The sequence below is a fragment of the Tachyglossus aculeatus genome, chromosome 6 (assembly GCF_015852505.1).
Source record: "Tachyglossus aculeatus isolate mTacAcu1 chromosome 6, mTacAcu1.pri, whole genome shotgun sequence".
NCBI lineage: Eukaryota > Metazoa > Chordata > Mammalia > Monotremata > Tachyglossidae > Tachyglossus > Tachyglossus aculeatus.
In genome coordinates this window covers 54569405-54581737 of record NC_052071.1, presented here as the reverse complement: position 1 = coordinate 54581737, position 12333 = coordinate 54569405, and the positions used below count along the sequence as shown (strand labels likewise).

The window sequence follows — 12333 nt, the reverse complement described above, 5'->3', positions numbered from 1 at the left end:
AATAATTATTGGTATTGCGTGCTTACTAATTTCCAAAACACTGCTAAACATTTCCTCCCCCAATCATCACAAGAAGATAATCAGATTGGAAATACTTTGTCTCTCACATGGAACTCCCATCTAAAAGTTAGGGAAAGTAGGTATCTTAGGCCTCAATTTATAGATGAAGAAAGTGTGACTCAACCAGGTGAAATGACTTGTCCTAGGCCACTGGCAGAACTAGAAATGAGAAGCAGCATGGCTCAGTGGAAAGAGCCCGGGCTTGGGAGTCAGAGGTCATGGGTTCTAATCCCGGCTCTGCCACTTGTCAGCTGTGTGACTTTGGGCAAGTCTCTTAACTTCTTTGTGCCTCAGTTTCCTCATCTGGAAAATGGGGATGAAGACTGTGAGCCCCATGTGGAACAACCTGATTATCTTGTGTCTACTCCAGCACTTAAAACAGTGCTTGGCACATAGTAAGCACTTAACAAATACCATCATCATTATTATTATTATCATTATTCTATTTATATTGGTGCCGGTTTACTTCTTTTGATGTGTATATATGTATAATTCTATTTATTTATACTGATGCTTGTTTATTTGTTTTGATGTCTCTCTTCTCCCTTCTAGACTGTAAGCCCAGTGTGGGCAGGGATTGTCTCTCTTTCTTGCTGAATTGTATTTTCCAAGCACTTAGTACAGTGCACTGCACATAGTAAGCGGTCAATAAATACGATTGAATGAATGAATGATATAGGCCTGATCTCTGATCTCAAGGAGCTTCCAATCTAGCCAGGGAGACAGATATGAAATGCATGACAGGTAGGAGCAAGAAGAAAATGGAAATATGTTTATGTGGATGACTAAGTTTTTAAATAGTAGCGAATATAAGTTGATATGAACAAAGACAATCTTTGTGAGGAGAAAATGGAATGCTGGTTACAAGTTATCTTATCAGTTGCACTTTTCCTGGAATATTTAGTAGTTTTGGAAGGTAGGGGGGAAAGAGGGAGATTAATTTTTCCAGGTACTAGGGTACTGGTGAGCCTCATGGGGCATTTAGTTCTCTTGCCTAAACTACTAACTCCATTGTCCTAGCCACTTTTTTTTTATGTAGGGTGTGCCAGGGCTTATACGTCATTCTAGACATGAAATGTGAAACAGCCCAGCTGAGATGCCAGGTTACTCCCAGCCCTAGTTCAGACCTCCACTACCTGCTTTTAATTTGGGCAACTTTGTAAAGTGCAAATACTGTCTCAGGATACTACAGACTACTGAAACCAGCATTTAGAAAGTGATTATAGGGACAGGAAGAAGATGATGCAGCTTTCAAAAGTTTCAAATACCTTCCTGGGAGAAGTTGGTTAAGGCCAGGGAGTATCCAACCTCAAACCCCACTTCCTTTTCCTTGGCAAGGTATTTATATGGGCAGAGGTTCAGTGACTTAGTATGGTAAAAAACAAAATACAAAACTTTTACGGGAATTCTCTGCCTAGTTTATGTCCAAAAACCTTTTCAAGTCTATTCTGAATCTCAAATCTCTAGTGTGGAACAGTCACTAATGAGTCAACCGGTTTTGCTATATAAGGGAAATTAATATTAAATCAGTTTTAATTTATTTTTATACCTGTGACTTATTACCTCTATAATCATTATACCCTGGATTCCTAAGCCAATTTTCTCCCCTTCCAAAAACCATTTACACTTGATCCACTCAGGTAAGTGAGCAGTTCCCTGGGTATAAATTTAGTACCTGGAGAACTGGCATAACTGTTTCAGGTTCTAGGCAGGCACAGTCATTGACCTAAAAGGTTAAAAGTAAAACTCAGAGTGGTTTTGCACTTTAGATAAATTGTAAAACCAGGCATTCCTGGATCTCATCTTTAAATAATTTCAAGGGATTTAGCTTTCAGAGGGACAGTCTCAGAGCAATGGAGCAGAGGCTCAACTGAGAGTCCAGATGCTCAAGTTCTCACCCTGACTCTCTCCCGCCATGCTCTGCAACTTTGTCCAAAGCATTTAATCTTTCTGTAAATCGGGCTCTGAATCTGAAAAGGCAGCTCCTACCTTTTAGGAAAACTTGCAAGATTATTGTGAGGTCAAAGAAAATGCTGGCCAACTCCTTGTGGGTCACTTGTACTTTCCGAAAGGACTTTTTCCCACAGACTTATTTGGATTTCACATTGGAGACTTGTTTCCTCCTGACCAAATTCAGGTCAAATAGACATCTGTGAGGATAATGCCAGGCCAACGAGAGATGGTTTTGGAAACATGCCTCTCATACCATTTCCAGGTCTCTTCATTCTTCCTCTCCAGCCTCTGACCGCCCCCTTCTCAGGAATCACAGATTCAGTCTGGATAGAGGAATAGCCTTGCTGCTCTGGGTGGAAGAGGGAACGTCAGACAACTGTGAGAAGGCCAAACACTATTTGAAAAGAAATACTCATGTTCTTTTCTGGCAACCAAATCCCTAGCTGGGGCTGTCCCTTCTCAGGGACTGGGAGAGGGCATGGCTAGAGCATCAGTTACAAGGAATCCTAATTCTGCTAGGTTCAGGTTGTGCAGAACTTCTCAGTGTTCTCCACCCTTGCTCCTCACTCCAGTCCTCTGCACTGGAGAACTTAGTTGACACAGTGAGGCTTTAATTTAAAGCCATTCTTGGACTACACCAGTGGTTCATTCAGGCTATATTTTTTTTAATGGTATTTGTTAAGCACTTATTGTGCGCCAGGCACCGTACTAAGCATTCGGGTAGTTACATGATAATTAGGTTGGATTCAGTCCCTGGTCCCCCGGGGGCTCACAGGCTCAGTCTCCATTTTACAGATGAGGTAACTGGGGTGGAGAGAAGTGAAGTGCCTTCCCCAAGGTCACACAGCAGACAAGTGGTGGAACCAGGATTAAAACCCTGGTCCTCCCAACTCCCAGAACCATGCTTTATCCATTAGGCACTATTATTCAGTGTCTGACGGTGGCATCAGAATGCTTGGAGGAAATGCAGACGTATCTTCTAATGCTTAGGGATGTTTGGGATGAAGGTTTGGGGACTGTAGGGCCCCCATTGCCCGGTTATGGACACCATGGTGTTTCTGCTCATCCCTGCCAAATTCCATAAGGCTGATAATGCTCTAGTTTGCTAAAAGTAGTGGAATGAAATTACTAAGAAGAAGCAGTAGGCCTGAGTACTAAACCTACGGGTGAATCAGGCTTCCAGATTTCTTCATAACTGTCGTAGTTGTTAGATGCTTATTTTGTGCCAAGTAGCATTAATAAGCACTGGGATAGATAATTGCATTTAACACAGTCCCTGTCCCATGGGGGCTCACAGTCTTAATCTCCATTTTACAGACGAGGAAATGGTGGCACAGAGAAGTGAATTGACTTGCCCAAGGTCACCCAACAGACAAGTAGAAGAGCCAGGGTTAGAACCCAGGTCCTCCTTTTTTTAATGGAATTTATTAAGCACTTACTATGTGCAAAGCACTGTTCTAAGCGATGGGGAGTTTACAAGGTGATCAGGTTGTCCTTCAGGGGGCTCACAGTCTTCATCCCCATTTTACAGATGAGGTAACTAAGGCACAGAGAAGTTAGGTGACATGCCCAAAGTCACCCAGCTGACAATTGGCAGAGCTGGGATTTGAACCCATGACCTCTGACTCCAAAGCCTGGGTTCTTTCCACTGAGCCACGCTGCTTTTCATCCTTCTGACTCTCAGGCCTATGTTCTATAAAATAGGCTTCATTGCTCCCTCTTGTTCTTCAGACAAATGCTATTATTACTTGTCCAGCTAAACAGGGAAAACAATGTACGTCAATTAGCTTAAAACTTCTCCAATCGTCTTCTCAGAATGCTGTTCACAACAAAACAGTCCTCTTTTCAAAACCTGCAGTGACTCCTCATTTCTCCTTACATTAAATGAAAACTTGTAGCCACTGACTTTATGGTTCTCGCCCAATTACTTAGTACAGTGTTCTATCCACAGTAAAAATAAATGCCCTAGCTAGTTTGTCCCCCTCATGACTCCATCTCAAAGTCTTTACTTCTCCCCAACAGATCTTCTAACTTCACCTCACTGTCCGTTTTCTCATCTGTGAACCACAGTCTATGCCTTTCCTCCTCCATCCGCTCTCTTCTCTAACCTGTAAGCTCATTTTGGGCAGGGAATATGTCTACTAACTCTGCTATATTGTGCTCTCCCAAGCACTTTGTGCTCAATAAATATCACTGATTAATCTCTATTCCCTCTCCCCTTTAAAATCTCACCTAAAAAAAAAAAATCACCTTTTCCAAGGTGCTTTCCCAGATTAATCCCCACCTTCTTGGTCGTGTCATACTGCCAACCATAGCAGTCATATGTCTCTGTGTAGTTAATCAACTTTTCTTTTATCACGTGCACGATGGCATTTGTTAAATCATTACTATTTGACAAACTTTATACTAAGTGCTGAAATAGATACGATACAATCAGATTGGACACAGTCTCTTTGCCACATGGCATTCACAGTCTAAAGGTGGGGAAAACAGGTATTTTATACCCATTTTACAAATGAGGAAGTGGGGTCACAGAGAAGTTAAGTGACCTGCCTAAGGTCACACAACCTTCAAATGGCACAGGTGAGATTAGAATGTATGTCGCTTGACTCCTTTCAGACTGTGAGCCCACTGTTGGGTAGGGACTGTCTCTATATGTTGCCAACTTGTACTTCCCAAGCGCTTAGTACAGTGCTCTGCACACAGTAAGCGCTCAATAAATATGATTGATTGATTGATTGACTTCCAGTCCAGTGATCTCTCCCCTAGGCCTTGTTGCATCTTTGGTCTTAGCTTACCCTCTGTATGTTTGGATGGGTGGTTGCTTGTCTCCTCTGTTGGACTTGTAAACTCCTCAAGGGTAGGGATTGTGTGTTGTCAATTATCTAGGATCATCTGCATACAGCAGGACCTGGTAGATGAGAGTGATGATGATGATGATGATATAGGGATTGTGCTTACCAACATTACTTTATTTGCTGTCCCAGATGCTGGGTACAGTTCTCTGCTCTCAGTAATTGCTCAATAAATAACCATGACTGATTGATTGATACCTCTGCCATCAAGAGCAATGAAGCCCTGGGTCTTCTGGAGAAAGACGCTATTCTCATTTCCCTTTAAATGAACATTGTCTTAATGTGAGCAAAGTGAATTAAAGCTTAAATGGAGTCTGTGATTACTATGAAGCACTTTACCCTGTTCTTGATCATTTGACATCCATTTCCATATAAAGTCAAGGTAGAGTCAGGTTGAATACTTAATGATTTTTAAGAAGCAAAGTCACAGAACTGCATTTCATTGCTCGGGAGATATATGGAACCATTTCATTTTCATTAAAAAATAAAAACTGACTTGGGAATCTAATCTTTATTAGAGTTTCCAGCCCCATTTCCCTGTTATAATTTGAGACCTTCAGCCCATTTAATTCATGGACACTTTCACAAACAAATTTAATTTCTGCTTCTTTTGCCCATGTTCTCCAAAGGTACTACAGAGCTGTTAGTATAGGTTCTAAACTTCACCAAGTGCAGGAAATATCAACTATGCCAGATGCATTAAAGAAGCAGCATGACTCAGTGGAAAGCGCACAGACTTGGGAGTCAGAGATCGTGGGTTCTAATCCCAACTCCGCCACTAGTCAGCTGTGTGACTTTGGGCAAGTCACTTAACTTCTCTGTGCCTCAGTTCCCTCATCTGTTAAGTGGTGATGAAGACTGTGAGCCCCACATGGGACAACCTGATTATCTTGTATCTACCCCAGCGGTTAGAACAGTGCTTGGAACACTGTAAGCACTTAACAAATAAAAGCATGGTACAGTGCTCTGCACACAGTAAGTACTCAATAAATATGATCGAGTGAATTAATTTTTTATTATAGTGTTTTAATATAATGATATTATTTGGGTCAATGTTGGTAGAGGTGGACCTCACAAAGGCAATGCAGTTGACATTATTTTCTGTGGGAAGTTAAATTTTGCTTATCACCTCCTGGTTTAACACTCTATTTTTATGGAGCAAAATAAGAAAACTAATCAAGATATTCAGCTACCTGATCAAGCAGCATTGAGAGAGAATGAAGGAGACTCAAGCATGGGGATGCATTATTGAACAATTTTTTGGTAGCTTCAAAGCATAAACCACCCAAACCTCTCTTTCCCCATGGGTTTCTTTCAATGCCAAAAGCCAAACGAAGTAGCAAATGGTGGTCACTTTTGAAAATATGTTTAAACCCAAATCATGTCACCACAGCTATTATAACTCCACCCTGAGTGAACATTTTAAAGAAAGAAACAGAACTACCCATGATTCTGAAATAATGATAAATAGCAAAGTCCACCTGCAACCTCAGATAGTTCCTCTTTGATGCAATCTGGAAAGCTTCATGAAATTTTAACTTAAAAAGCATTCATGACTAGCTAATTCACAATGGGTTTAAATCCCGGCTCCGCCGCTTGTCAGCTATCTGCTTTTGGGCAAGTCACTTCACTTCTCTGTGCCTCATTTACCTCATCTGTAGAATGGGGATTAAGATTGTGAGCCCCACAAAGGACAACCTGATCACCTTGTATCCTCCCCAGCACTTAGAACAGTGCTTTGCACATAATAAGTGCTTAACAAATACCAAAATTATTATTGTTATCAACGGGAACTTTTGGTTCGATCTCCAGCAGCTTTAACACAGTGATAGAGAATTTCTAACATTCCTTAGGAAAACACAAACTATCCTAGTCCAGGAAGCTTTTAAAGATCAGCAAATATGTGGGATCTGTGACCTGATGTTAGGGAGGCTACAAAACCCTGAGATGGTAATATAATATCCTTAGAGAGACTTATCAATTACTATTGGTAGTTGGTCAGCGGGAGCAGATAGAGATATTTATTTAGCCATTTAAAGCTTCCAGCAGTCGGTTGACTCTTTTAATTTCTCTGGATAGCTTCATCCGGCGCCCTTCAGGAAGTCAGATATCTCCTAATTTACCACAATAGCGAGGAAGCCGAAAAAATAAATCAAATGCATTCATTGTATTAAAAAGTGGTTCTTGCTATTTATCATAAGGCTAGTCACCAGGAAGGATAGGGGAGTTAATGCTCAAGACTCTTTGAATTAAAGGGAGGCTGTCTGTCTCTATGCATAAATCCATAAGAACTTAGGAAAACAGCAGAGCAATTATCTCCATCAACAAGTTAAAGTGGTTAATATGTTTGCACATATTTATTACTCGATTTTATTTGTACATATTTATTACTTTATTAACGATGAGTATATAGCTGTAATTCTATTTATTCTGATGGTGTTGACACCTGCCTACTTGTTATGTTCTGTTGTCTGTCTCCCCCTTCTAGACTGTGAGCCCGTTGTTGGGTAGGGACCATCTCCATATGTTGCCGATTTGTACTACCCAGGCGCTTAGTACAGTGCTCTGCACATAGTAGGTAATCAATAAATATGATTGAATTGATGAATGAATGTTTAGAGTAATTTTCCTGCAGGCTATGGTAAGTCAGCGGTGGAAATCCACACCATTTGACTGTAAGGGGATTGGTTTGTTTATCTTTGCACGCAGAATTTTAGAATCCAAATGGCTGAGGTAAAAATTCTTCTTTATAGTATTTATTTATGCCTACAAGAATTTCAGGGCCGAAATAGAGCACCCTGGAATGGCTCTAGACATTGACCGAGGATTCTTACACCCCATCAAATTACAGTCATGGAGTTTTATTGTTAATGTCAGGTATGTGGCTATTCCTTTTTTGGACTAACTGCCATCTAATAACATGATTTACCCTTTTTTGTCTTTCCAAAAGCACCCAAAAGAGGTTGGAAGGTCCCAGACACCCTTAAAAGAGTCAAGCTTGGAACCATGGCCTCAGCCCCAGGTAGGAGAGCGAACTATTGTCCAAAAAAAGTGTTCATTCTTTTCTGGTATTTTCTGCTCATTGAATGTAATCTGTGAGCATTTCAGACTGTTGGCTGGAGAGGAGATGGTCTAATTTTCAGAGGCTTAGCAATGTGATGTCTAAGGAGCATCACGTACCATGTCTGGTTGCTTGATTTCTATGTTTATCACAGCTGAAATGAGTGAATATAAAAAGCAGCCGCGATAAACATAGACTTGTCATGTCTCGGTTGATTTCTGTGTTTGTCCTGGCTTGCTTTTTATATTCAGTTGTACTAGCCAGGCCTAACATGGATAAGGAAGTTTTACTGGGAGGTTAACTTGTTATTCGGGACTTAACACATCCCACAGTACAGGTCTGGAACAAGCCGGGAACAAAATAAAAAGTTGCAGCTACATTAGTAACCGAATGGCATCTCAGAAAATTACCAACAGTTCATTAACTTCAGGGATAAGATTCTATTGCAGTTTTCAGGATGACAGTTTTAGGGAAAGGCTCATGAGTTTGACGTATTAGCTTTAAGGTCCAACAGTTTGACCTGCCAGAATGAAATGGTGTTCACTCATAAACAGAGAGATGGATGAAACCGGAGATTGTTATGCGGCACTGTACTTTGGGTAACGCAGAAATGCTACGAGTTGTGAAATACTTTTATCTTGACAAAATAATGACTCTGCATCTTGTGTCCCAGACACTTGTCGATGAAACATCATTGGCTTTATTTCTGTTCCTCAGCACAAATATCTTATCGAGTTGATTTTTTTTTTTGAGATCATTTTGTGCGATCTCTGCCCTGGCCACTGTGCTTCTCACTTTCCAGCAGCCTCACGTGTATCTCCTCTCAAAGGGCTCGACTATGGTCACAGATCCATCACTCGACATTGACAGAGTGGCTTGGTATTGCCAAATTGGGCAATTTGACAGTAAAGAATTCTTCATCCAAGTGCACACCACCTCCTGTGTTGGGATATAAGAATTTGAAGTTGCCACTTAATAGCGCTGTGATTCTTTAGGCAAGTTTCTACCTTTAGTCTGACACTAGGCAATATTTGTGGTAGATCAAAGAAGCAAAAATCTCAAAATCCAAAGCTGCGGAGGCAATTAGAACAATTAAAAATTCAATTAGCTCCAGAAAATGATTTACAACTATTTTATCCAGCTGTAGCTCTATCTTCACCTATATAAAATGAGTGTAATGTACATGGAACAGGTTTGGCTATTTCATCCCAAGTAAACAGGTGATACTAATAGTGTGCCATACAGCAAATTTCCAGGTTCCAAATGGGCCATTCAAGTCCATTAAAATGCAGTGAGAGCTAAAGCACTGTTTGGCTATTCTCTGAGCATGAAAGTCAATAAAAAGATGTCCCGTTCCCTAGGGGAAGAACCAGCATTTTTTTTTCTGGTTGGACAATGTATTTAGAACTAAAAATCAGCTTTGCAGGAATGTCAAAAGGAAATCAACCTCATTGCCCAGAACTCATTTTCGGGGGGCTACAGCCAACCGAGTCCTGGGTATTCTCGGGAGCAAATACTTGCATATCTTTGGGGTCCCCAGGGGAAATGAGGATACTCAGATCTGGTGTGAGAGACAGGTTTGTTCGGGATGTGTGGGCTCCAGTGGATGGCTCATTCATTCTTCCATGCTGGGTTCCTCGGTACTTTGACATTGCTCTTTTCCACAACAATGTCTCTCTCCGCCTCCTTTCATTCCAGGCAGTGAGGATAATCACTGCTATTTCAGAAGAATTAAAACATAGCAGAGGAAGAGGGATTGTCCAACTCACTTCATAGAGTTCTGTGCCTTAATGTGATTCTAAATGGCAATTTATATTCTGGGTGAAGATATTCCTCAGAGGCTGTGGCTTGGTAAAATGAACCTTGGCAACGAATTAGATATATTAGGCATCCCTGTTGTCCCTATTTGCAGGTGTCTTCAGTGCCTGTGTGGCCAGCTGTGTACTGAACACCAATTTAGCTCTACTAAGAAATAAACAATCAACATATGACAGCATAAATGACATATTTTGGTCAGATTCTGCAAAATCTCTTTCAAACAAGTACCAGAATGCTGTGCAAATCAGCATCTGCCAGGATGAGTTTATGGCTCTTTCCAGGCTGTGTTTTGATGGGATTGTGGGTGAATGTTTGGATATTTTCTTTCTTTGTTATATTGTAAAAATATTCAGCTGATAAACCACATCCAGGTTGCATAAATGGAGTCTCTGTGGAAACGGATTCCTTCAAGAGTTTAGCTTTTGCTGAGTTGTGCCTGTGAAGTCAAATCAAGGTAGGGGAGGTATTTCTGGGGTCATAGAATCCAACCACCCCCCAGTGATTCTCTAGTCCAGCCAATGATCATTTGTATTGTTTTAATTAATCTATCAACAATCAGTGGTATTTATTGGCTACTTACTGTGTGCAGAGAACTGTTCTAAGCGCTTGGGAGAGTACTATACTACAGAATTGGAAGACACATTCCCTGCCACAGTGAGGTTAAGTCCATAGGTTAATTAATGCTAATTTGGTGTAGCACTTTCTTAGATGAAAAGATCAAAGGTTCCAAATGAAACCCGGGTTGAATTGCAAGGGAAAGTGAAAGAATGCAAGGGCTAGAAGGGAAAATTCTTTTTAATGGCATAAATAAGAGTCATTATAATAATAATGATGATGATGGTGTTTGTTAAGCGCTTACTATGTACCAAGCACTCTTCTAAGCACTAGGGTAGATACAAGGTAATCAGGTTGTCCCAAGTGGGGCTCACAGTCTTAATCCCCATTTTACAGATGAGGTAATTGAGGCACAGAGAAATCAAGTGACTGGTCCAAAGTCACACAGCTGATAAGTGGAGGAACTGGGATTAGAACCCATGACCTCTGACTTCCAAGCCCATGCTCTTTCCACTAAGCTACACTGCTTAATGCTGTGTCGAATGATGTTTGTTCTTAGTCCAACCTTCAGGTTAACATCCACCACCGGAAGAGAGTTTGTAACAGATTAAGGCACCCATCGCAAAGCATCTTACAAAATTTCCTGAAAATAACTCCCCAACAGGATTCAGAGACTGGAGTTTGCCTCTTGGGGCAGGAGATGATCCAAAGAGTGTGGTCAATTTATTTACCTGGGTTCATATTATAGGGGGCAAAGGATGATGAGTACTTTGATTTTTCTCCCGCCTCTTCCTTCATGAACACAACAAATTCAGTCATGTGAGTGTCAGAAGGCAGAAGCAGCAGCTGGAGAATGGCCCATTTGAGGCATAAAAGTGATAGGTGCCTCTTTTCCTTGGCAAGAACCCTGTAACAAGAGATAGGGGGTGGGTTAGGAAAATAACAGAGTAGACAATTGTACCCGGTTTATTTGGGATAGTCAGCTTTTCTCATGGTCTAGCCTCCAGTATGGATATGTCACAATTTCTTTATATCTGATAGTTTTCATTTCTGTCCCATCCTCTCTCTTCCTCACCACTCACAGTTAGCCCCAAGCTTCACCGTGACCCCCAAGTTTGGGGAATTTGAGAAAGAGAGAGTAAAGCTTCTGGAATAAATGGTAGGGGTTGGGGCTCCCCAGAGATACGCTCTAGGTTGGGGGGAACTCTGATAGATTTCTGCAAGATGTTGCATATGACATCAATATCAAAATGCACATTGCCAAACTTATGTCAGTGTCTTTAATCCATAAGTGCCCCTTCCTCCCTGCCAATAAAAGAAGCACTCCTTATCCATCCCCATCATTCTGGAGAAGCAGTGGGGTTAACATAATAGGGAAACCCATTTGAGAGTGAAGGGAGTCTAGGAGAGTAAGAAGTTAGGGATAAAGTCCTTTTCAAGAGGGGCAGTCTCTAGGATGTCAACTATTTTTGCGCTCTGCCCATTGGTATATTTTATGGAGCGCTGCTCTTGGGCTAACAGAAAGAATGCTCTTCCGGGAATCAGGAGACACTTCTTGTCCCACTTCATGTCCCATTCTCCCTAAACCTACCTTTCTACTGGAGGTAAAGTCCCCCAAATTTGGCATTGGGATGCCCCCTTGCCTTCCTACCTGCTCTCTGTGCTCCGCGCCCTAACATTAGTAATAATTAATAATTATGGTACTTGTAAAGTGTTTACTATGTGCCAAGCACTGTATTAAGCTGTGAGGTAAATACAAGATAGCCAGGTCAGACACAATCCCTATCCCACATGGGATTATGTATTGAGTCCCTGTTTTACAAATGAAGAAACCAAGGCACAGGGAAGTTCATTCATTCATTCAATCATATTTATTGAGCACTTACTATGTGCAGAGCACTGTACTAAGCACTTGGGAAGTACAAATTGGCAACATATAGAGACGGTCCCTATACAACAATGGGCTCAGAGTCTAGAAGGGGGAGACAGACAACAAAACAAAACATGTGGACAGGTGTAAAGTCATCAGAA

The 12333-nt window shown here is 41.2% G+C and overlaps 1 protein-coding gene across 2 annotated transcripts in view; it reads left to right on the top strand.

The window, feature by feature from the left end:
- The window catches only part of PCDH11X (protocadherin 11 X-linked), a 1230124-nt gene that overhangs the window by 600821 nt on the left and 616970 nt on the right, over positions 1–12333 (top strand). For both annotated transcript variants that reach the window (XM_038748015.1, XM_038748013.1), the window contains exon 5: positions 7819–7890. In XM_038748015.1, the coding sequence (XP_038603943.1) occupies positions 7819–7890 (72 nt within the window). The remainder of the gene's footprint in view (positions 1–7818; positions 7891–12333) is intronic.